The sequence below is a fragment of the Apteryx rowi genome, unplaced genomic scaffold (assembly GCF_003343035.1).
Source record: "Apteryx rowi isolate R43461 unplaced genomic scaffold, aptRow1 scaffold_49, whole genome shotgun sequence".
In the NCBI taxonomy this organism is placed as follows: Eukaryota; Metazoa; Chordata; class Aves; order Apterygiformes; family Apterygidae; genus Apteryx; species Apteryx rowi.
The window spans coordinates 3,682,876-3,708,234 of NW_020450749.1; the positions used below are offsets into that span (position 1 = coordinate 3,682,876).

The 25,359-nt window shown below is 44.3% G+C and overlaps 1 protein-coding gene across 4 annotated transcripts in view; it reads left to right on the forward strand.

The window, feature by feature from the left end:
- The window catches only part of FLNB (filamin B), an 82,499-nt gene that overhangs the window by 49,503 nt on the left and 7,637 nt on the right, over window positions 1–25,359 (forward strand). For 2 of the 4 annotated variants that reach the window (XM_026078874.1, XM_026078876.1), the window contains exons 21-42: window positions 449–1,046; window positions 1,275–1,448; window positions 1,818–1,980; window positions 2,367–2,527; window positions 4,613–4,780; window positions 7,131–7,254; window positions 7,925–8,081; window positions 9,633–9,822; window positions 11,481–11,728; window positions 13,728–13,802; window positions 14,513–14,615; window positions 15,518–15,658; window positions 17,288–17,416; window positions 17,946–18,119; window positions 18,269–18,427; window positions 18,817–19,020; window positions 19,694–19,846; window positions 20,176–20,298; window positions 21,848–22,114; window positions 22,566–22,703; window positions 22,796–22,911; window positions 24,834–24,966. In XM_026078874.1, coding sequence (XP_025934659.1) covers window positions 449–1,046; window positions 1,275–1,448; window positions 1,818–1,980; window positions 2,367–2,527; window positions 4,613–4,780; window positions 7,131–7,254; window positions 7,925–8,081; window positions 9,633–9,822; window positions 11,481–11,728; window positions 13,728–13,802; window positions 14,513–14,615; window positions 15,518–15,658; window positions 17,288–17,416; window positions 17,946–18,119; window positions 18,269–18,427; window positions 18,817–19,020; window positions 19,694–19,846; window positions 20,176–20,298; window positions 21,848–22,114; window positions 22,566–22,703; window positions 22,796–22,911; window positions 24,834–24,966 — 3,898 coding nt within the window. Of the gene's footprint in view, window positions 1–448; window positions 1,047–1,274; window positions 1,449–1,817; window positions 1,981–2,366; window positions 2,528–4,612; window positions 4,781–6,214; window positions 6,305–7,130; window positions 7,255–7,924; window positions 8,082–9,632; window positions 9,823–11,480; window positions 11,729–13,727; window positions 13,803–14,512; window positions 14,616–15,517; window positions 15,659–17,287; window positions 17,417–17,945; window positions 18,120–18,268; window positions 18,428–18,816; window positions 19,021–19,693; window positions 19,847–20,175; window positions 20,299–21,847; window positions 22,115–22,565; window positions 22,704–22,795; window positions 22,912–24,833; window positions 24,967–25,359 lie in introns of all 4 variants that reach the window. The other 2 variants (XM_026078877.1, XM_026078875.1) reach the window with 2 other exon arrangements.

A 25,359-nucleotide genomic window follows, 5' to 3' on the forward strand; every position in this document is an offset into this window, starting at 1 on the left:
AGAAAAACGTGAACTAATTAAGAGTACTGCAAGCAGCCTGTACAGTATGACATGTACAAGTATTGCTCCTAACTTAATAGAAGTTGGCCTCAGGAGCATCTCAACTGTATTGGTTGGGATAGTTTTTTCTAAAGGAATACATTTCAGGAAAAACTTGTGTGCAACCATCTGTCGTTCAACATTTTTGTTTCTTACATTCTGTGGCTTCATAAAAACAGTTGTGGTGAAAGTTGAATATCCTTGCCTAGAAACTTGTTTGGTGGAAAGAGATACGAATTTCACAGTAAAATTGGAGGGAGTGTGGGAAGAGATTTTGCTTTCTGTGTATTTTTAAGAGCTTGATAATTAAGTCCCATATATAAACCAATCTAACCAGAGAGACTATGCTGGCAATAGCATGAAAAAAATGAGACCTTTAAGTTTAGCTCAACTGCATGTCCTCTTCTAGGTAAAAGCTCATGGGCCAGGTCTTCGAGGGGGCCTTGTTGGAAAACCGGCAGAATTCACAATAGATACCAAAGGAGCAGGAACTGGAGGCTTGGGTTTGACAGTAGAAGGCCCATGTGAAGCTAAAATTGAATGTTCGGACAACGGCGATGGAACCTGCTCAGTCTCTTATCTGCCTACAAAGCCAGGAGAATATTTCGTAAACATTCTCTTTGAAGAGGTTCACATTCCTGGTTCGCCTTTTAAAGCAGACATTGAAATGCCGTTTGATGTCTCTAAAGTAATTGCCACAGGCCCGGGTCTTGAGCGTGGTAAAGTAGGAGAGGCAGGGCTGCTGAATGTTGACTGTACGGAGGCTGGTCCTGGGGACCTGCGGGTGGATATGGTGTCGGATTCTGGTTCAAAAGCTGAAGTCCAGATTGAGGATAACAAAGATGGGACCTATGCTGTTACGTACGTGCCGCTCTCGGCTGGAATGTACACAATCAAGATGAGATATGGAGGAGAGCAAGTACCTAAATTCCCTGCCCGGGTCAAAGTGGAGCCAGCTGTGGATACAAGTAGAATTAAAGTGTTTGGGCCAGGAGTAGAAGGGAAAGGTGAGAACAACTCAGGTCTGGTTATCTAAACTTGTAGAACTTAAGGCTCTTTATTCTGTAGAATATTCTGAGCAATAAAATTGTAACAGCTTTGCGTGTTACCATGGTGACCGTCTGAGATGTTTTTCATGTTTTTAAATGAGTTGTTTGTCAAACTGGTTTACAGAATGTTTTGTTGTCTGAAATACATGTGGTTCTTGAAGTGACTCTTCAAAATGTATCCTGCAGATGTTTTCCGAGAAGCTACAACTGACTTCACTGTAGATGCTCGACCCCTGACGAAGGCTGGAGGCGACCACATCAGAACGCAGATCACAAGCCCGTCTGGCTCTCCGGCAGACTGTCTCATCAGAGACAACGCCGATGGAACGTATGCGGTGGAGTACACGCCATTTGAAAAGGGTAACCTCTGGGTTTTTTTCTTGAGAGGGGAAAACCAAGAACAAGTAATTCTTCTGATGCCTTTGTCTGGTGAACCGCTCAGGTCTGCCAGTAACTTGTTGGCATCTCAACAAGATTTGTGCCAGCAGAGGAGCTAGTTTTGCAGGAAGTAGCTCTAGCTTAACTTCAAGAAATGACTTTTCTGGTACCATAGCTTCAGAAGAACAGTGCATAAAGGGCATCTCAGTTAGGGGACTGTGGTAAAGCCTTGCAAAAGGCAGGAGGGAGGTCTCACCCATCTACTGGCATCTAAGTCTGTAGGGTCTTGCAGAAGTGATGTGATTGGAATATTCAGGAAATTAAATACATTTTTTCTTCCTGCTCTAACAGGCCCCCACACAGTCAGTGTAACATATGATGATGTACCTGTGCCAAACAGTCCTTTTAGAGTGAATGTGACTGAGGGCTGCCATCCGTCACGTGTAAGGGCACAAGGACCCGGACTCAAAGAAGCTTTCACCAATCAGCCAAATGCATTTTCAGTCGTCACCAGGTAACTAGGCCTACTTGAGCTTTGAGGAATATCTGAGGAGGTAGTAGTGTAGCAGGCTGTGCAACACAGGCCACTAAATCCAGTACAAATATTTATAAAAAGGCCAAGCTGTGTGCTTTTGGTTACAGTGTATGCTACTTTATTGGGTACTGAGCACTCCTTGCTCTTCAGAGATTACAAGCTGATTATGGTTGAGGATAAAATTCCAGGAAAATAAGATTGAGGTTATACTAAACTGCTTTGCGTCCCAGAGCACACCAAAGGCTAAACATCAGAAGTCAGGTTACTGCATTTCCATTGAGGGTTAAAATGTAACCAGACTGTGAGCACTTTAAAGCGACTGTTACAAACCCATAATTCTAACGATGTGCATTTCTCTTTTGCAGAGGGGCAGGAATTGGTGGACTTGGAATAACTGTTGAGGGACCTTCAGAGTCTAAAATTAGCTGTAAAGATAACAAAGATGGCAGCTGCAGTGCCGAATATGTTCCTTACGTTCCAGGAGACTACGATGTCAATATCACATATGGGGGGGAGCATATACCTGGTAAGAGCTCTTGCTTGGTGGCTTTTGAAAAGGAGGAGGCTGCTGAGCTAAGGGCTCGGTGCCTCCTGGAAGTTGGCAGTTAGTAGGCGAGCAGCAGATCTTCAGAATAAGCCTGGCAGATGTATACTGGTGTAACTTCTTCAAGCCTTTAAACAAGATAGCTACATTTTCTTTGGCTGTTCTTCCTGAAAGCCTGCAGGGGCTCTTGCAGGTTTCTTGCTGAGATGCCAGCTCCGTTGCATCTCACTCCTGCTGGGGGAATACTGAGATTCTGAAATTCTACTTTTATGGGGATTCAGGCTGAAACACTGATAACATTTGTTACTCATACCTGCCACTGAGAGCCAGCAGGGAAGTATAAAGCACTCTGTTCTGTGGTGTGCAGTAGTTTTAAGGAAGGGCTGAAGTCTACTCTCATTTTTGAAACAGCCTCTGTGGGGACCTGGAGCCTAGTCTAGACTGTTACAGCTGGTTGAATGCAACAAAAGAGCGTGTACCGACAAGTGGGATAGGGGAAAGGGAAGCTAGCCTCTACAAAAAACTGATATAGAGCATATGTGTTTGTGTTGGGGTGGGAGGGAGATGAACTAAGTGATGCATCATATGTTAGGTTAAGAAAATAACCCTTTGGTATGTGGATGCCTTCAAGATCCTGCAGTAAAGTGATCTAACAGGTGAGCTTGTCATAGGATTATATTAAACACTGAAAATTTTGGTCACTGCAGAAAGAGTAGTGACTGTTTCCAAAAACAAACGTTTATCTGTGTATGCATTTGCACTGGATATTAAGCTGAAGTGAAGTAGGTTTAAGCAGTGATCCAGTCACATCTGGCAGCCAACAGTTTAGAAGTAAGAGACGGATGTTTTGCTTGAAACCAAGAATTAAAAGCTCATAAATGCCAGACACAATCTGCTGCAGTGTTTGAGCGCTTGCATGCTGTCATACAGTGTATCTAGGTATTCTTTCCTAGATATTCAGAGTTAGCTGATTCTCTTCCAGTGGTCTTGTTTTACCCCTGTGCTCAGACAAATGCTAAGGAACTGAATGCCTGCATGACTCCTTGTTTGCATTTTTAGTGTGTTTTTTTTTTTTTCCCCTCAAGTGGCGAGAAGCAAATGGTTCACAACTGACACTCTACTCTGTGATCAGAGCAGAAGCAGATTGCTGTGTGAAAAGTAAAACTTCACGACACTTTGGGTTCAGCAGGCTGTGGCACTCAGCCTGGTCGCTTCTAGGTGGTGGTGAATTAGCACCACCTTTGATCCTAACTTGTCTTGTTCACGTACCACAGAAGTGCCTGAAATGTTGACATTGGCTAGTCCACAAAACTTGAGCTCTGAAGAAACTGCAAGTTGATCTAAATGAATAGGCTTTTAAGTGACCCATGACTTATACCAACCTGAAATCTTTGTGGGGAAGAAGACCATCTGTTGAGTAGACAGTGAAAATCTAGAAGCACCATCATCACACTTCTTGCTTTTGCAGAAGCAGAAATAGTATGGAGACTGTGGGATCTTCATTCCTACCTGAAGTTGAGGAATAGTAATAAAACGGCCCAGGGAAGAGTGGAAAAAAGAGCATTGGTTATAATCTCCCAAGTGCTGGGATTTTGTAAAATGCTATTGTAAAAGCACAAGCATGTGGTGCTTTGCCCTTCTGAGTTAGTATGTTAACCATTGCTCTGTGTAGTAGTGTTAGAGGGCTCTTCCTCTTTGGGAATGGATAAACTTCAGCTCTTGACTGGAGTCATTCCTCTACCTGTTTGGATCCACCTTCCAGCAACATGAGTCAAGCATGGCTGTAGCAGATTTATCCAGAATAACTGCATTTCCAAAACTGTACCTACAAATATGTTTATATTTAAAATGTGCTGTCAGCTGATGTGCCTAGGTTTTAAAACAGAATGATATTCATTTCTGCATTATACTAGCTCTTCTGGGTTGCAGGTGCATGAAGAGTCTTAGGAGGGACCAGTGGATTTGGCAGCTTAAGCAATTTAGAAGCCAGCCGTTTGCCTGTGTATGGGCACTTTACAGTAACTGTTAACTCCCGTGTTGCTTAACACTTGCTGTGTTAACTTCCAGGCAGTCCTTTCAAGGTTCCTGTGAAGGATGTTGTGGATCCTGGCAAGGTGAAGGTTTCAGGACCTGGTCTGGGAACAGCTGTTCGAGCCAAAATCCCGCAGTCCTTTACTGTAGACAGCAGCAAGGCAGGAATAGCACCCCTTGAGGTGGTGGTAACAGGACCCAGAGGTAAGAACCAAATACTGCTGTGTTGAGTGGGTAGTGTGGTTGTGGTCATGCATGTAGAGGTGGTAATGCCACTTGAATGAGCGTTTCCCTTGGTTCCTGTTCGTTTGGTGTGTGCACCTTGAGAGCTGACCCATATGTCCTGCTCTAAACGGAGGGGAGCTGTGTTCTGGGTACTGCTGCTTTGGGCAATGTCTCTGGATGGCTTTATCTTCATCTACAGAGTAGAGAGAAGTGACGTGAGCAAGCATTACTGGTGAACAGTCGCGGCTTAGATTTAGGCCTAAAAAAGCAAATTGAAAGCGTTACTACTGCCTTTCAGCAGTGAGAAGTGCTGCTTTGGTCCTTTTGACGGCCCAGCTTGAGTCCCTGTATTGCATGAAACTTGGATGCACACTGGGAATAATGACATCTTGCCGCAGTACGCGCACACGAGCGGGCACTGGCCCTGCCCAGCGTCCCACCTGAAGCATGCTGCCCACGGCGCAGGGAGCCGCCTGCTCTCCGGATGTGTAGCAGAGCTGAGCTAGCAGTGGTGCTGGTCAGGCATGTGCTACAGGCTCCTGGTGGCTCTGGTCTCAGGGGCTTGCCTTGGTGCCTGGTAGCCCAGCTCTGTGTCCTCGTGTGGGATGTAGAGCATGAGGCCAGGCTTGCCAGCTATGTGCTGGAAGAGTTTATGGCTCAGGTGTCTGTCAGTCACCTTCTTTACTGATCGCACAAACTATTCAGCCTTAGCATTGCTACAGTCTTCTATGGACCACCTCCCCCACCCCCCACCAAAGAAACTCCCCGAACAACCAAGACCAGTGAAATAGGGTTATCCCTCCGTTGGCCTTGACAGAGCCAGTGGACAACTTTAAGCCCTGCTTGGAACAGTAGCGAGGGTTTGTATGCAGATTGCTGCCCCACACTGAATTGTTTATCTGCCTGTCTCTGCATGGTGGTTTCCTAAGGATGCTGTGTGGGATAAATGGCGTGTTGGGACTGTTACTTGTCTGTGCTGGTATGTGTGAGGGACTTTTGGGGGCTAACAATAGACGTGTATGCCCTTCACAGGGGAGATGAAGTCTGTGCCCCAGTCTGCAACAGCTGGGGAGGCTTCCTCTGGTCTTGTCTCTGCAGGGAAGTGGAAGGGCTTGTAATGACTTAACCCCAAGTAGTGACTTGGGAAACCTGTGTCACAGGGTTACCCGAGTGTCTTAAACACACTGTGGAATCCCTCAGTGGTGCTCCAGGGAGCAGCAAGGCTCTCAAATGATGATATTTTTGGTGTTTTCTTTAGTATAAGAAGTTGTGTCTCAATGACACAGTGTCTTGGCAGTGGGTATGTTTTGACTGTAAGCTGCACCTAGTTAGGAGGTAAGAGCTGATTCAGCACTCTAAGTATCAATTCATATTGACCCAAGTACCCTTCAGGTAACAGTTCTTTAATTTTAGTGGATGAGACGGATTCCCAGGCATGGCGCTCTCCATTGAAAGCAATTTCGGATTTCTTTAAAGGTGACCCAAAGGGTGACGCTGAGACAGGTTTGAACCCTCACTAACTACTAGTGATGCTGGCTTTCAAAAATCCAAGTGGCCACAGCAAGAATGATCTGGAGGAGGGAGTGGGAACAAACTGCACTGCTTTTAGCCTTTGCATGGCAGCTCCACGTTTCTTTTGCACTTGCTTTGCTGCTAATCTGCTCAGGTTCTAGAGCCAACTTGTAATTGCAGCCTGCTTTGTGCATTGATCTGACCTGATATGTCACATAATCTGCTGTAGATTTAGCTTAATGCATATTGAAATCATTGATCCTGCTTTCGTGGGACTTTGGCAGCTTGCAGAGTGAGTTCTCCCCTGTAGGCAGTGAACCTGTCTTTCCAAGTACTTGATTGTGAAAGGAGACTCAAATGAGGGAATGCTGTGTACTAGCTGGCTTGAGGGCTCAATTCTGTGCAGTGAATCCTAGTAAGAGTGTATAATCTTGTAAATGACAGTTCAGGCAATTATATCCTTTACTCATTTTCTTTCTGGAATGATCTATGTGCTTTGAGCAATTGCTCTTGACCTGGGCTGTCTTGAAAGGCAGATTTTTCTCCAGTAGTGTTGTGCTAGCTTTTGTTTACAGCAAGAAGATTGGAGGCCTGTGAGCAGCAGATAACAGGCCTATCTTAAGTCAATGGCTCTGGAATATAAAATAATGGGAACTGATTACTGATACATGCCCATTGCTTTCGTTCAAAAAAATTGAAATTTAGCTTGTTGCAAACTGTAGATCAGCAGAGCATCTTGAGGCTTTGTGCAGCAAATGGCTGATGAGGATCTGAGTTTTAATAGCACAGTTGCAAAAACTGTCTGTTGCTTTTTTAGGAATTGTGGAGCCTGTTAATGTGGTTGACAATGGAGATGGCACCCACACGGTGGTGTACACCCCTACGCAGGAGGGACCGTATATGATCTCTGTCAAATATGCTGATGAAGAGATTCCTCGCAGGTAAGGTGATCAAGATAAACTTAAGTAAACTGAAGAGTTAATGGCCTGAAAGTGCTGTCCCAGCACTTGAACACCATTTAATGGTTAGCTGTGGTCCTTGCTACTTAACCAGTGTAGTTACTCTCGCAACTTCTGGGTTTAGCTGTGGTTTGAGATTGCTGCTTCTGCAGCAGAAATGCTGGAGAGGAGGTGTGTACCCACACCTCCACACCTGCTCCTGTTTGGTGTCTTTGCTTGTCCTCGCAAGCCTGTGGGTTTCTTCGGAGTGTTCTTTCCAGCTGTAAAGCTCCACTTTAACCTTTCCTTTGCATTTCTGACAAGTACTGGGAGAGCTGTACCTGCTCCTCAGGGTAGTAACCAGAATGGTGTGTCTCAGGCTCAGGTGCTCACGGTGACTGCTGTGTGCCTTCTTGCCAGAGCAAGCGTATACCCCAGGTACAAAAAGGCTCGACTGAATGCCCAGTCTCCTCTTAAATTAGTATCATCCTGTATCAGCCTTCCAGAGAAAGGGAAACTCTGGAGTGGTAGGTTAGGCACAGGCTGAGGGTTCAAACGAAGCTGACAAACGAAGCAGTGGTGTTCAGTGCCTGGTGTGTTGTGCACCTGTGCAGAGTGTACAGCAATAGCTTTGACTTGAGGAGGAGGGGGCAATAATGTGTTTCTCTTCAAGTCCCTTCAAGGTGAAGGTGCTTCCTACATATGATGCCAGTAAGGTGACGGCGAGTGGACCTGGCCTCAGTTCCTATGGCATTCCAGCAAGCCTGCCTGTGGAGTTCGCTGTCGACGCTAAAGATGCTGGGCAGGGACTTCTTGCTGTGCAGATAACTGTAAGTAACTGGATGAGAAGAAGATGCTGAAGCAAGTTGTTTCTAGATGGGAGTGAGTGGCTCCTGTATAAAGTGTGTATGACTGTACCCTGACCTATTCAGTGCCCTCAACAGTTGTCTACTGGCTGGACTTTAAGCTCTGGTCCAAGAAGCTCTTGCGCTCTTTTGAGGCTGGTCTTATGTGACTTCTGTCTTTAAATCATCACCCATACTATGTATGGTTCATAGGTGACCTTACACTCTGCAAATGCCAAAAATGACGTAAATATAGCTTCTTGTAATATTATGAAAATACTGGAATTTGAAATGGAGACAGCCTTCTATCAGTGTAGTTCAGCAAGGCCATGATACAACCTCCATATTGAGCATTACATGATGATAAATTAACAAACAAGTCTCCCTCAAGGTTGCTCAAAGTCAGAAGCCACTTAAGGAGATACTACAGGAATGTTTCTGTTCAACTTTGTTTTTGCTCTTCCTTAAATTTGTGGTGACTCTTTGGCCTCAACAAAAAAGGTCTCTGTTTAGTGCGCCATAAAGCACATTTCTCGGCTCTGGAATGCCCAGGTCATGGCATGGGCGGTTGTACTTGCCTTTCTGCATTCTTGCTCCCGTGCTCCCTGCTGTCCCATCTGATCAGGTGCTGCAGAACCAGCAGCTTTGTGCTGGAATGCAAGTGTGCTGTTAAAGGATCTGAAAATGCTTATCAGAGCTTCCAGCCTGGTTGTAGCTTTGAAGATTGAGTTTGATAGTGTTGCATATGGAAGTGCATAGGCAATCCTGTGCACAGCATCTGTTTGCTACAACTTCTGGTTTTTGGTCTGTTGAATGTCAAATGTTTCCTAAGCCTCTCTGAAAGGAGAGCTCTTTCACCCTGTACCTAAAAATCTCAAGTCCTTTGCAGCTTTTACTGTACCACAGGCAGTTTTAAATTATAAATTATAGAATGGAGTCAGCATGCAGCTCTGTATGAGCAGGCCTTGAAGACCATCTGAAGCGCTTTGTGCTTTGCAGCTGATGAGTTACAGTGAAAACTGTAGCTGAGAGTAGTGCTGTTGGAAACATGGTTTGCATAATAGTGGCCTTGGTTGTAGATACGAAGACTAGATATCAAAGCTCAGATCTATATTGTTTATGCAACTCTTTAATTATTGTATTCACCGTAGGAGTGGTGATTGAAGGGACTCTGCAGTTTTGCTCTTAACCACAGACCCTGCAGCACTGCAGGATACCTCTGCAAGGAGGGTTGACAGCAGACTCAAATGATGCTTACACCTGATATTAAAACTTTCATGTTTTTTTTTGTATCAAGACAGACAAGCAAAAGATAGTTAATAATAGGTTTCATTGTTTTGTAGAGATCTGACACCTTTTTGTTTCTAGTAGTCTATTCCTAGTACTAGTCCTAGACTGAAATATATTTAACGCTAGAAGAGCTTCAATTCTGAACCTGAGAATATCTAAATATGGTTGTGAACAGACTTGCTGTGCTGCTAAAGAAAATCATAACTAACTTGTTAGTGCCTAAATCTTCCACTTTGCTTTTCTCAGGACCAAGAAGGCAAACCCAAGAGAGTGGATGTCCATGACAACAAAGACGGCACTTACGCAGTGACCTATGTCCCCGACAAAACAGGCCGCTATACAATTGGAGTGAAGTACGGTGGAGATGATATCCCGTCTTCTCCCTACCGCATCCGGGCATCTCCAGCTGGGGATGCCAGCAAGTGTTTGGCTACAGGTGTGTGCTGGGCCCTCTCTGTTGCTTTTGTTTCTACTTGGAGTAAAGCTCCGTTATGAGGATGGTGCAGCTGATGTAATGGGCTGCATGTGCTCACTGTGCACTGTCTAATGAAGGCAAAATTTTTTAAAAGTGCTAATGTGAGAAAATAAGCATTAGGGATCTGCCTATGTAGAAGACACTAGAGACGTGTAATCTGGCTGTCAGAATGGTCTCTCTTAATAGTCCTGCTCTTATAAGAAGAGCTTTCCTAAAGATAAAGAACCCTCAAGCTTATGGGAGAACAGGAATCCCTTGCAGTTTCTAGCAAAATCTTTTAAACTGCCTAGTTTATTATTATAAAGAATCAGATGCAGCTGAAGTTTGATGCTTATTTTGGCCTAGGTAAATCTTGTTGAGAACTAGAGTGAGGCCGATTTGAAAACAACACGTGCACATGTTCACTGCGTCGTGCTCCTTAGGCTGCTAGGACTGCAAGAAGCTTTTCAGTTTGGAGCAAGAACAGAATTCATTCTGAGGATTAAATATGTGGCCATGTGCTTCTAGATTAGCAAAGCCTGTCAGGCTGAGTATTGGAAAGAGGGGTTTCTACTGCTTTTCTGTCTGATCGGGATCAGCCAGGGTAGGGACAGACTTTTGGAGAGAGGGTGGAAGGAGAGCTCTCCAAGATCAGAAGTTACTACAACTCAAAATCACTGCCTCAAAAATCAATGCCTTTACAGAGGAGAGTGTTTCCAAATTTGTTGCTGTAGGAGCACATTTATAACTTTGTTTAAAAGAGGTTTCAATATCTGAATCTGGTACTGTTCCAAGTAATTCAGGTCACTAATTATTCAAAACAGCCATAATCTCCATCCAGTGTTCTCAGATGCCAGTTTAAATCTCCCACTTCCAAGAAGTGTATTTGACTCTCAGCTATAAAGCTGAAATACAATTGCTGGAGGAATAAAAGCTGGAATACTGCTAAGGGGTTAAAACAGCAGGTTCCTTGCCTTTTGAAAGCAAGTCACTTACCTGGTAACAAGTGGTGGTCGATAGCAGGGCTATTAAATATGTACTGCAAATAAGACTTTAATAGTTCTCATTTAAACATGTAGCTCTTGGAGCTGGACACTGTGATTTGGGCATTGGTTCATGTTTTTTTGGATGCTTGGTGAATCAGTGGAAAATCATTCGTGGCTAATGCAAGAGGAAATGTAGTTGTGACTGCTACTGTGCCATTTTATAAGTTATGTAGGTGTGGATGTTTGCATAGGGAGTCTTATGTTAAAGTAGCCATAATTAAGACACTCCTTATGGCAGTAGAAGATAGTGTCTTTGGCTCTGCATAAAGGCGTATTCCAAGAAGAGTGTAGGTTAAGGCACTGCATTCTTCAAACTTAGCCTTTTTTCTGTCTTCTTACCCAGTTTTTCTGGTTGCACTGAGGAGGAGGAGAAGCCAAGCTGGCAGCTGTGTTCTGCAAGCTCTCACAGCAATGCTAGCTTTGCAGGGGCTGACTAGCACCAGGAACGTACGTTGTTATAAAATGGCTCCTCCAAAAACTTTTGTGTGTCTTTAGAAGTGGTGTTCTGGTGTTGTGCTTTCCAGATGCCTTGCAAGCTGCATGTTTGAGAAAACTACTCTCTGAACACTTCTTGTAATGAAAATTGCCTTCTAGGTCCTGGAATTGCACCCACCGTGAAGACTGGTGAGGAGGTTGGTTTTGTGGTAGATGCCAAATCAGCAGGGAAGGGGAAGGTGACGTGCACTGTCCTGACGCCAGATGGGACAGAAGCTGAAGCAGATGTGGTTGAAAATGAGGACGGGACTTACGATATCTTCTACACTGCTGCCAAACCAGGAACCTATGTGATTTATGTCCGCTTTGGTGGGGTGGACATTCCCAACAGTCCTTTCACTGTAATGGTAAGCCAGCTCTGCTCCCAAAATACCTCCCACTCAGATTCCTGCTTCCACATTTTATTTAGTGATAGCTTAACGTGTGTGTGTGTGTGTAAATATTTTTTGGGGCATTTATTAGCCTGGCAGGAGCTAATGAATCCTTGTTACTAGTAGAGCTTATTTTGAGCAGGCAATACAGTTAGGTGAAGAGGGATAGAAGCCATCAAAGAATGAAGACTTGACATCTCTGAACAAAAAATTTCATTTCCTGAACATGTAGTTCTTTTTCTAAATGATGTAAGGGTGGTTGTAATCAGCTTTGAAGACTAATTATTTCAGCTGTTGTCAGATACAATGCTCTGACTTGTCCACCTTTCACTCTTTAGAATGTCAACCCTAAAGTAAAAAATGGTCTGCTGACAGATCCCAGGGAAGCAGGCTGTTGTTAGCTCACGCTTAACCCTTTGCAAATGCTAGTAGTTAAACTGTCATGGCTAAATCCTCCTTCTTCTAATTATATTCCTTCCTACGTGCAACATTTCAGCATGTTTAAAAAGAAAACAAAAACCCAAACCTCGTTCAGGAACAAACTAGATGCTTCTAAGAGTTCACAAAAACCCTCTGAGAAGTCTTGGAAATGAAACGAAGGGTAGCACAACGTGATGTTTCGTCAGCATGTGAGCCTGAAAGCAAGGTTAGGTTCTGGAGTTGAGAACCAGCTTAGTCAAAACACAGTGGTTACGTTGCTGTAATGTAGAGCAGGACGCCTTCACGTGAAGAATGGTGCTCAATGTTAGAAAAACAAGTCTTCGTCTTGTAAGCGTGGCTGAGGCAGCTTCAAGCACGTCCCATGCCATGAAACCACGCAGCTGTATTTGTGTTGAGAGCAGTGAAGGGTTTGGTCTGAGCGAGTGGAAGCAGCTGCCATGGATGCTGTAGGAGCGTTAGTCCTCACGGCCTGGCGTACCAGAGGTGCCCATCAAACTGGGCATGGCTGCTCCTACCAGCTGCCTCGGCAGATCCCTACCATAGTCTCTGAAGACTTCCATGAGAAAAATGGCTCCCCCCGGTTGCTGCTTGAAACGCCACAGGAAATGCCTCCTGAGGCCGGCAGTTCTGCTCCCGAGCCAGCTGCGCTCGCTGCTTCCAAGCTGACTGATACAGCGTGTATTTGACTTGGTGTCTTCTCTTGAGATAGGGATCCCTGGAACAGCAGTATTTCTGTTTAGCGCTTTTTTTCTTTTTTTTTTTTATGAAGTGTTTCTGCATAAGTTTCCAGTGAGTTATTTCGTTATGAAGGTTTGCATTGGCATAAACTGGTGAAAGGTCACTGAATGTCTCAACCCAACGCAGGCGAGCTTGTGTTGGTTTCAGCCCGGACGTCTATTGTTGCTTTAAGTGGGGGAGATGAGAATTTGCAAGTCATCGTCTTGGCATGTGTGGTGGGAAGGGAGGCTGCGCTGGGGGAAAACAAATTCGGTGCCTTGACAACGCTATCCCAGCCGTGAATCAGAAGAATAGCTCAACAGCTATTACTAGGCTTGGGCTGGGTTATTCACCAAAGTGTGTAAGCTTGGAAGAGGCTCCCTGGGTTGACGGGCTCTCCGACCTGCTGGCTCACGCCCCACAATATATGATGCTTATGGAGTTGCATCTTAGGTTTAAACTTCTCACTTCCCGCGCTACGCTAGTCCCATGAGAAAGCAACTCTGAAATTTGATTCCAGCAGTGCTTAGGCACTGCTTTCCAGCCTCCTTCCTAAGCTTAAAGTGGCATGTACCGGCTGTGTCTCCTTGGTGCGCTGTTGGTGGTTTTCCTCCAGCGGCTATTGTCCGTGGGTACAGTTACACGGATACCCAGCTCCCCTGGCTGGAGGTAGCTCAGCTGGCGAGACAGCTGGGAGAGGTGCGTGGTGGGAGGAGCGCTGTTCATAAGTTGGACCATGTTATGCATTGTGTATTCTGAAAAGTGTGAATTACTTCAGTGCTAGAATAATACCTAACCTGCCTTTACCACTGACCAGGCTGTAGATGCAGATGCTGCTGCAGTGCTGTCGCAGGAGCCAGTAGGCACGTGCCCCCCTGGATTCCGCCCTTGGGTACACAATTTTTACATTTTTCAGTCATTTTCCCCCATCTGTGTTCCATTTCAGATGACAGCCTGCTTTTGGGGGACTGCTTGAATCTTTCTGGTCATTGTGTTCATTCCTTTCTATTTGATCAATTGTTCTTGGGATTCAGACCTGTTTGTTCTCATAACATCTTAAACATGAAGAGGATTGTTACATCTACAGCTTCTACTTCTGCAATGTCTAGTGTTGGCAAAAGCAACTTGACTGCATTGCTTTGTTTTCCCAGTAAAATAGCACAGTGTCTTGAGTCCAGAGTTGCACTGTGAAACTTGTTTCTTTTTGTCAATTTTATGTTGCAATCACTCTGCCACATTCAAAATCACTTTGTCTTCCAGGCCTTAAGCAACTAAATCCTTTCAGATGGAGCCATTTTGGGTCTTGTGTGTGCTACATTGTCTTCCATTTTCTTGCGTTACATTTTTATCTCTAACTTTTTTCCAGCATGTCTTCCATTCCCGTCATTTTTGATTTACTCTGCTCTGCAATGTGTTGTTCTGTAGGCAAGCTTAACGGGACAGTGGTCTAGCTGGGCGCAGTCCTATAGCTGATTGACTCTGCAATAATCACTGCACACTCTGTCCTGCTTTTACTCAAAGTGGAGTCAGTTGCTGCTCAGAACTCAGCCAGTTTGTATTTGCCTTCATTCACAAAGTGACGGGTCTTTTTGCTTCCTTTAGGTCACCGAAGAGGCTTATGTCCCGGTTGGAGACATGAATGGCATGGGATTCAGGCCCTTTGATATGGTTATTCCTTTTGCTGTCAGGAAAGGAGAAATAACAGGTATCTGAAGTATGCATAGTCTCTCAGAGAGATTTTGCTTTTTGTAAGCATGTTTATGCATTTACAACTAACAGTCTGTGTGGTCTAGACCATACCGTGTGGAGGAGAATTATATCATGCCAGTAATTTGTTTATTTACACATCAAGTGGCACCCACTGAGGGTAAGCAGGGTACACCCCTGTGATGGTTTGGGTTAAATGAGGAAATTCTTGGTGTTGCCTTGGTCCTACATGCTTGGCTATCAACCGCTGCACTGTAGGACCTGTTGCTGCTTTTGTCCCTCTGGAGCAGCTATGTACATCCTTGGTTAGCTTTGTATTTATTTTGTGCAGATGCTGCAAAGTAGCCTAATCCTGCATCCTTGTCAGGTCCCTTCTCCAAAACAGTTGGCCCCTTTTCTACAGGTCTGGCAGCTGAGAATATCAGCCCAGTAATACTCACCTCCTCCCTCTCCCCTCTCCCCAGTCTCACTGAGCCCCTGCACGTATGGGGCTTCTCTGCCCTCTTGCTCTCCAGCTCAGCAAACCCACCCTGAATCTCTGGTCTGACCCCGCTGAAGCGGCTCTCGATTTCTCCTTTTCCAAAGAGCTGCAAGAGGCAAGGAGGTGCAGAAGTTTCTTGGGGCATGCCATTGAAATTTCGGTGGCTGAAGCAGGCAGCGCTGCCTGTAGAGTTTGCAAGGTCACAGGACTGTTTGCCAGATGTCTACCACTGCGCTCTATTCATGTAGCTCAAGTAGAAAACATGTCTGTTTAGTGTTCCCATTAGTCTCCTATTTGTGCCTGTGGGTAAGTAATTTAACAATTGAAAATGCGTGTTTAAAATGGCTAGACAATTCTTTGTGTGTGGGAGAAGGGAAGCAGGCAGTTTCTCCTTCTGTAATGCTCATTGCTTTTTGCAGGTGAGGTACACATGCCTTCTGGAAAGACTGATACACCAGATATTGTGGATAACAAGGATGGCACGGTAACAGTGAGGTATGCTCCCACTGAAGTTGGACTGCATGAAATGCACATAAAATACATGGGAAAGCACATCCCAGGTGAGTCTGACAAAGCAGGTGGTGTAAAAATCTGAGTGAAGTGCCCTGCTGATGCATCTTTTCACTGCTAAGATTTCTATAGCTTAATTGTATGCGTTGCAGTAAAAAGTACGTAGGAGAACTTGCTATTCAGCAAGAGTTCATGTGCAAGCAGTCCAGAGAAAAACTAAAGCAAAGGAGTAAGTGTAGGCACATGTGAGCTTCCAGTGCAGTTTAATAGTACCAGCCAGGCTTAAAATGGATTTTGGTTTTGGAAACTAGCTTTTGTGGCATTTTATTATGAAGAAGAAACATACAATTTTCAAACTACCATTTTTTTCAGGTTGAAATTTACTGCCTTGGTGCTCAGCAAAACTAATAGTTACAGTATATGTTTATCCTTAAAACTGCATTGGCATAAAAGCTACAATCTGTGGGGAAGACTAAATGGCTGAAATACTATAGTTTCTTTTTCCATCTCATTGCAATAAAATAAAACACACATGCACGCTGTGCTGTAATCTTACTTTCTTCCTGGCTGCCTTTCATTCTTTCTCATCTCTTGTCCTTAAGTCACCAGCTCCCTTAACTCTCTAGCTGAAGCTCTCTCTTTCCTCGAACCTCAGGCTACCCCACGGTTATCAAAGCGCGCTGACTACATGGGGCAAGGTGCAAAAAGGTGCAGCTCCATAGGAGCGGGTGTGGGCATGAGACAAAACGCCTTCAGCGCTGCCTAAAGCAGGCTGCTGGTTCTGTTGGTGCCTATAGAAACACAGGATAACTTTTGCCGAAGCGGGTAGCTCAAGTAATGTGATACGCGGTACTACTGCAGTATCTTCAGTACTTCACGAAGGTATAGGCCCTCTGTAAGTATCAAAATGACATACTGGCTCAGCAAGACCATCATCCTGTGCCTGGGACAGAAGGATGATGTACCATGGTGTTTGCTTCTTGAAGGCTGCCGTGAATCAAAGCACCTGCTTCAGACTCAGCTGTGAAGTCTAGCGTCTTTTTTTGAAACTGCTGTTGGTGATGGTAGCTTTTGTTCCTGTGCACCAGCTTAACTAATCTGAGGCTGGCATGTGTTTTTGGATACCCTTCAAATTTGCTCGTTCAGGTTCAGTGAATCAGGCAATATGCTGTGCTAGTTCCTAATTCTGAACTAGCAAAGCTCAGGATCTATACCTGAACTGAAAGACTGCTTCTCTGAGCCATGTTCTGATTTAGTATGCTAAATATAAAATTGTAAAAAATAAGACCCTTTACAACATCATTTAAGCTTTCATCTGTGGTAATTTGAGTAACCCTTACTTTGTCATGACTGAATTCAGAACAAAATGCAAAAAATTATCTTTTGAAAATGAAAAAGGGGCCTATTAATTTTTAACCTGCATTAGAGTAGTGGTAAAGTTCTTCAAATATCTTCAGAAATCAAGTATCTTCAAATATCAAGTATCATGTGTCCTCAAATATCTTCGAGTACATTCAGATATCAAGTATCTTCAAATAATGAAGATGGCACCAAAGAACTATATATATCAGTAAGCATAAGAGTAAGATCCTGTTGGGTCAGAGGAGCTTAGAGTATGCTTTGTTCTTGTAGTCCAGGCCGCTCATCCTTAAAGGTGCTTCTTTCTTTTTTTCCTTCAGAGAGCCCTCTGCAATTTTATGTGAATTATCCAAACAGTGGAAGTGTGTCTGCTTATGGGCCTGGCCTCATTTATGGGGTTGCCAATAAACCAACAACTTTTACCATTGTCACAGAAGATGCGGGAGAGGGTAAGTCTGTCCTTTAAACCTCTCCTACTCTAAACGAAAAGCTTCTTAGAAGCACAGTGTGCCTCAGTGTTTAATTTGGAGCATAATTTGCATTCATTTGTCCAACTATGAATCTGCGATGTGAGAGGATACAAATAATGACTTGTGCAAATATCAGGCAAATGGATTTCATCAAGCTGTAACTTCTGTGCAATAAAAACAGTTTTACTACTTCTTCCCGAGAGAAGTAGATTCAGATGGGGTATAGGGTGTAAGAGATTCATTTTAATTAACTGTAAAATGAAGGCAGCTTAGATTCAGTGGATGATAACTAGATCTGGAATCACTGTTAAGTAAATCTAATAGATTAAATAGATTTATAGCCTTCGTGGATTGGCCTGAACCCTTTTTGCTGCTATCCTTTGAAAATGTACATCTGAGCTGCGTTTTCAGTTCCAGGTACAGATCTTACTTCCTCTTTCCTCTTTAAAACTCCTTGGTCTTGCTGTGCTTGAAGTTTTATAGAAGTGCTATTCTCTGTGTGTCCTAGGTGGACTGGATTTGGCTATTGAAGGACCTTCAAAAGCAGAGATTAGCTGCATTGATAACAAAGACGGAACGTGCACAGTCACATACCTGCCTACGCTGCCTGGGGACTACAGCATACTAGTCAAGTACAACGACAAGCACATCCCAGGCAGCCCGTTCACGGCCAAGATCACAGGTATAAAGTGTAGGCTTCTGGGATCACTTCAGAATGAATGTTCGCTTCTGATAGAGGGGGGGACCTGGTTTGTGGCAGGAACATGAAGTCCTCCAACTTGTTTTACACTTAAGCTTGTAATATTTTATCTTTTCTCTTTATTTCTGCAGATGATAGCAGAAGACGGTCCCAAGTTAAGCTTGGCTCTGCTGCTGACTTTTTACTGGACATTAATGAGACTGATCTCAGTCTCCTAACAGCTAGCATTAAAGCCCCATCGGGCCGTGATGAGCCGTGTCTTCTGAAGAGGCTGCCCAATAACCACATTGGTAAGCTCTGACAGTCTTGGTCTGAGAGAAGAGTGTAACAGCCTCTACTCCAGTTTGCTTTGCTGTGTTAAATGAGTTGCTGCTGCTTTGCACCTTCCTGGAGGAGTGTTATTGAACCAAATGGTTGTTGATATTTGATACAGTTGGCCAAAGACAGAAGGGCATGAAAACTGAACTGTTGTGATAGCTTATGCGTGACAGGCCAAGTTGCAACTGAAGTGCTTTCTTGTCAGCATATGGGAATGGTTTTCTGGCCCATTTGAGAACACCACTTCAACATGTGTAAAGAGTATTCTTTCAGTATTGCATTTCTTGGTGCGATAAAGGCTTTTTAATCAAGCATAGTACGCATAAAAGATGCAGAAGTTTGCCACGTTTCTGTTTTGTAGGTATCTCATTCATTCCACGGGAAGTAGGAGAACATCTGGTTAGCATCAAGAAAAACGGGAGCCATGTACCGAACAGCCCTGTAACAATCATGGTAGTGCAGTCTGAGATAGGAGATGCCAGACGAGCAAGAGTTTCTGGACGTGGCTTGATAGAAGGACGAACCTTTGAGATGTGCGACTTCATTGTTGACACAAGAGATGCAGGTTAGTTCCCTTGCAAAGGGACTGTAAGACGCTTTGAGATGCAGTTGCTCTCTCAGGGAGACCTGTGCTGCTCTCTCTGTTCCTGCTGTCCTTTTTTTGGCAGTGTGTGTTGCTCAGCTACTTTTCTTCCTCAGCGTGGGATCCACCAGGTCACAAGCTGTAAAGCAACTGATCTGTTTGTAATGCAAAATGTGCACTAAGCGTGGACTGTCCTTATGCTCAGATATTAACTAGACAATGCCATTAACTTCTGAAATGCTTCATGTTGTCTTGGTCAGTGCCTTCCTTTACAACCAACAGGGACCAGCCCTGAAGCGCTAAAGAAGCTTGTCTTTCGTTTGACAGTGCTGATTCCAGTATCATTGTGTACGGCAAGAAAGAAATGAGGAAGCTATTTCCCTTTTGGTTTGATGCGGAGCCTTGACTGTAGTCTTTGAAACTAACTTTTCAGCCTTAATGAAGTAAAAGGGATACGGTCAGAGCATTTTAGGAGCTGAATGCATCCTGTGCCTTAAATATGTTCTGACTGATAGGACTACAGAAACTTCTTTAAGGCCTCATGCAACTCCTGTGTCCCCAGTCTGAAACAAAGCTGCTGCTTTGGGTTTAGACTATTTTATGTCAAATCTGTAATATCACTATGGAAATTTGATGCTAACTAGCTGTATTGTAGGTTATGGTGGGATCTCACTGGCAGTTGAAGGACCCAGCAAGGTAGATATCCAAACTGAAGACCTAGAAGATGGAACTTGCAAAGTGTCCTATTTCCCAACTGTACCTGGAGTGTACATTGTGTCCACTAAATTTGCAGATGAACATATTCCAGGTAAGCAGGAGTGTTTGACAGCTTGCTGTCTTGTACAACAAAAGTCACCCCTATGCTAGCCAGCGCAGTGGGACTGCAGGCAGCCTTTGCAATCTTTCTTAGATTGTAAGTCCCAAAGATTGAGGAAGGTCCAACTAGTACCCCCCAAAAGGAGCAAGCATCCAAAACTGTTTAGGTTACGTGGGCACATTTCACTTGGACTTGGCAGTGAGGTGGCTGTAAAACTTCCACTGTGGTATACTACAAGTTAGAGGAAGCTTTGAGTCCTCCCCTTGATTTGGTGTGTGTAATGACCAGAGGAGAGGAATGACTTGCTGTGCTTCTTACAGGCAGCCCATTTACTGTGAAGATAAGTGGTGAAGGCAGAGTTAAGGAGAGCATCACACGAACAAGACGGGCTCCCTCTGTTGCAACAGTTGGAAGCATATGTGACCTGAACTTAAAAATTCCAGGTAAGCAACATCCCTTCCCCATAGTGGTGCACTTGCCCTTGCATAGCGTGGGTATACCTGAAGCAGTGGAGATGTGAACTTTCAGTGTTAAGACAACCTCATATCAAGACAGTTTAGGAAAGAAACACTGATAGTGTAATCTCTTTGAACTGCTAAAAATAAGCATAACAATGCTCAACATATGGAGAAATAAACATCAGGAAGACTTTAATCTATTCTGTGTACAACAAGCTGGAGAATGGGCTGTACAAATCATCCTGTCTCCAGGGTTTTAAGATCATCAGGTTGGCTGTTAAGTGTTTGTATTGCTGCCTGGCAAATGTGAACCATGCAGGCCAGTCTTAGCTGGCTGCACATATCCAGTCTTTTCATCTGTCTCTTCAGCGCTTGGTAAGCTGTAACTGGTCGGGCTTGCTGTTCAGCAGGAGGCATCTGGGTCAGAATACAAACTAGCACCTATGTGCCTGTTCTGTCATCTTTACTGTATAACCACTTGCACTCAGTTCCTGTTTCAAACACCCAGACCCTTTGTCACTCTTTTTTCTGCATCTCTTCCCCATTCTTTAAAAAAACCCTTTTTTTATTATTTTATTATAGTCGCCTTAGCTACTTGATGCAGGAGGCTGCCTCTCTGGAGAAACTGTCCCACCTCTCTATCAGTTTTGCAGCACTTTGGTGTTGAAGGACAAGAAGCAGGCTCAATCAAAAGAACCAGTGTGTTTTGTTATGGCTGGATCATCTGTTGTTGGGAGCTGAGCCTATCTTTTAAGGTCCAGAGCTACCTAAAGCACTCATGCTGTGGGGATGAAGCATGTCCTCTACACTGAGCAGCATAGGTTCATTTTTAGTTATGAGCAAAACTTCTGTAAGCATATTCACTTCTGTGAGTGTTTAACAGTGCTTTAGCAGTTCCAGGGTGCCTAAATAAACATTCAGATACTGACTTCCCGCAAATAAGGGAAATCCGAATTCTCATAAAGTGGAGATATAAGTGGCCCAGCTGTCCTGAAGCAACATGCTCCCAACAGAAAGCTTTTTATCAACCTTAATAACTACTGTATTATGCAGGGGACTCAGGACTGTCATGAACAAATGTATTATTTGCACAAGAAGTTTCAAACAGTGCTTTCATTTTATTATTGGTGATCTCTATTAAATGTTGCCTGCAATCTACTGCTCTGAATAATCAAACATAAGTGACAAATGCTGTAGTTGCATGATTGGTTTAAGTTGGCACTGGTACCCAAGATGGTTTCATCCTTCCTCAGCTGCTTCCTGGTACACAGGCTCTTACTGCAGTCCGGTGTTTCTAGAGGAAATCTGTTTAAAGGCTGTGCAAATGTAGCCAGCAAGAGGTTAGGGATGGCATCTGGGAGGGAGGGAGAGCAAGGAGCTGTTGGGCGGCGCTGCCAGCTTACGTTGCCCTTGTGACAGGTAAAATAAGGCCTTGAGATCTGTGATTCCTGCCCAAAACAGATGGAAGCTAAAACCTCCTTTGGCCTGGGATTTGCTTTTAGGGATTGCTAATCTTTGCTTTTTCTCTTGTTAGAAATTGATTGCAGGGATATGACAGCCCAGGTGACTAGTCCCTCTGGAAGAACCTCTGATGCAGAAATAGTAGAAGCTGACAAAAACACCTATTGCGTCCGCTTTGTGCCACAAGAAATGGGGGTCCACACTGTGGATGTCAAGTACAGAGGGCAGCCGGTGCCGGGCAGCCCCTTCCAGTTCACCGTGGGGCCACTTGGCGAGGGGGGTGCCCATAAAGTAAGAGCTGGAGGCCCAGGGCTCGAGCGTGGAGAGACGGGCATCCCGGGTGAGTCCTTTGCTCTTGTTAGACTCAGATGCCCACCGTACACAGATCTGCAATGCAGATGGCTTGTTTTCTGATGGCCGTTGGAAAAGCCTCTCTTTTGAGAAGGACTGCGTGTAATGCTGCACTCGCTCCAGGCTGCGGGGTGCTTGGTGGAGAAACACAGGCTTAAGAAATAATATTGCTGCATCACATAGAGAAGTCGGGAAAGCCACAGTTAGGAAACTAAATGCTCTAACAAAATGAACTTGGAGTTGTAAGATGCACCATACAGTAATTCAAGGCTAATATAAGCCTCTTAAAGAAACTGCTATGTATTATACCCCAGGATCATGGTACAAGGTACCATTTTTCAAACACTTTAGTAGGGAATGCTGCACACTTCTGTTAGGAAGTAGCTGAAACCCAACAGCAGCAAACTTAAACTTGTGTGCGCTCTCAAATGCTTCAACAGCTGAGTTCAGTATATGGACAAGAGAAGCTGGAGCTGGAGGACTGTCTATTGCTGTAGAAGGCCCAAGTAAAGCAGAAATTGCCTTTGAGGACCATAAAGATGGATCTTGTGGTGTATCATACATAGTCCAAGAGCCAGGTATGTACCAAAACCAAACTGTACTGAAATAACACAAATGCTACTTTCAAGGAAACTAAGGAAGTTCAATGCTTTTTCTTTTTTCCCCCCAGGCAACTATGAGGTGTCCATAAAGTTCAATGATGAGCACATTCCAGAAAGCCCCTACCTGGTTCCTGTCATCGCCCCGTCAGACGATGCTCGCAGGCTCACTGTCACTAGCCTTCAGGTGAGACATAAGGAAACATCTTCATAACTTACCACACAAGCTGATTTCGTCCTTGTTCTCTGAGACCAAAATAGTTGTCCTTTCCTTATTAGTGATAACATTGCCATGGTCGATGCCTCCGTTTTCGAGTTCAGCTTGCAGCCAGAGAGAGGTTTTTTTCTTAAAGCCCCTTGGCAGCTGCTAGAGTCGGTAACTTGGGCCCCTGGAGACCCTGCTCTGGCTAGCTGGAATTCAAAGGCAGAAGTCATCAGCATATTCCAGGTGGTAACGTTTGGGAATTAAGAATAAGAGGCTCTAGCAATAGCACTGGAGCAGCAGTGTTGGCTCTGAAGCTTGCTTGATTTCCCCTGGTTAGCTAGGGGAGGTCAAGCCAGAACCCACGCAGTAACATGAACAAGTAGTGATCATGCTGTCAAATTGAGTTACTCTGTTGGCGTGTAGGCTTAAAAGCTGCAGTTCCGCAGGCAAGACAGTGTAGGCCAACTTGGTGGGGATGTTGCTTCAGACTTGCTTGAGAATTTGTGTGGGAGATAGACAGGACCCCAGAGTGAAGTCAGGGCAAAAATTTGCTCTGGCTGATGTCGCAAAACCACAGAATTGCAGCTCAGATAAATCATACACAGTAGCAAATCTCTAGGAGTGAATTCCAGCTTGGAAGTTAGTCTGGGCTCATCTGTTAATCTTACAAACTTTTTTTTTTTTGTATGTGTGTGTGGTTACTTGTATTAAAGTACAAGTAACATTAAAGGCTTGACTTAAACCTCCAAAGCCAGAAACTTGGAAGTGAGACTGAGAATCCATGTCTAAATATACTGTGCCTCAGTCCTAATTAAGTAGTGATAAGTAATGAGCTTTTTTTCTTTTCTGAGGTGTCCCTGCCTCGGATTAACTTTGCCAGGGCTTCAGAACTCCTCCACCTCGTTGTGTAAATGAATTGTGACAGCCTCATCTGATAGTATCTTCTCCGAGTCCTCTAAGCAAGGAGTTACAAGGGCGTTAATTAGTCACTGTGGTATTGATGTTTCTCTTGTGTTTCATTTAAAGACTCTTTGACAGGAATACTCGCTTCAGTTAAGACCTGGAGAGGCAGATAAAGCTGAGTATTCTGTAAAGGAGTTTGATGTGCAGCATCAGTCTCCACTAAACTTGCATCAGGGATGTGCTTTATATATTGTACCTCAGTTCTATTCAGTTACATTTATTTTCCTCTTCAGGACTTAGTTGCAACTGAAATCAGGTAAAGTATGTTCAGCATAAAATATTACTGCTGCGTGGCTGGCTGAGCCGCTCTCGTTGCGATGCCCATCGCTGCACGGACGCTGAGCTGACTTGTCTTCAGCAAATAGCGCCGTGCCGTACCGATGGTCTGACAGCACAGCAACATCTGGTTTCATGTTTTAAATTACTTTCTCGTTTTAAGACATCTTGTGGTGACGTTCTAAATGTAGCCTCTTGTGGCAAATATAAACATGCATATTACTCTTGCAGACAACTGGATTATCAGAGGCTTTTCCCTTGAATGAATCTGGAATGAATGAACAGGCTAAAAATGGAACTAAAGCTTAAACATCCTTTAAATCAAGTGCCTGAATACAGAGGTCTCTAACCTCAGTGATAATGGGTGACTAGTCTTGTAAACCTGCCTTTGCCTGACTTGGCAGAGCACCATCCTGCTCCCGGAAACTCTTTCACTGTGGAAAAAATCAGCCTCGTGGATGTCAGTGACTCTTAAATCTGCCACTCTTAGTAAGAGCGAAAGACCTGTCTAAGCTGGTGCTGATTTAAGAGCTAACTCAAGCCACGACTTTACCTCTTTTGTTGAAGTTTAAAAAATTGTGCTGAAGCGGTTATTTCCCTGCCACAAACCTTGCACTGTCTGAAATGAAAGTGTAAATTTGGTAATCTGCCTGTTGCATTCTCAGGAGTCTGGATTAAAAGTTAATCAGCCGGCATCCTTTGCTATAAGGCTGAACGGGGCAAAGGGCAAGATTGATGCTAAAGTCCACAGCCCTTCCGGAGCTGTCGAAGAATGCCATGTGTCTGAGCTGGAGCCAGGTGAGAAACCAGTGCGCTTGTCAACAAGAAACGGGGTGACCTCCAAAACGCGCTTCCTGCTGCCTAGCCGGTGGGTTTAGTCCCTTTGGCTTGCCAAAAGCCTGTGGAAGGAATAAGCACCTTACTTGGCAAATAACGTTGTCAACAGCTTCAGGAAGAGTTGAACAAGCAGGTTTATATTCATTCCTAGATAGTTAATTAAATGACTGGGCCCTAACTTGTCTAAAATACTGACATTTAAGGGGGAAGTCTGCAGGGTTTTTGCATAAAGTCTTGGCTTGCCAGTGAAGGTACAGTGATGATATTCATAAATGAACGAGGTGAAATATGATGTGGCCGTTGAATTTAGCCAGTGAAGAAGCTCATTATTCGAGGCTGTGCTTCCATCTTTAG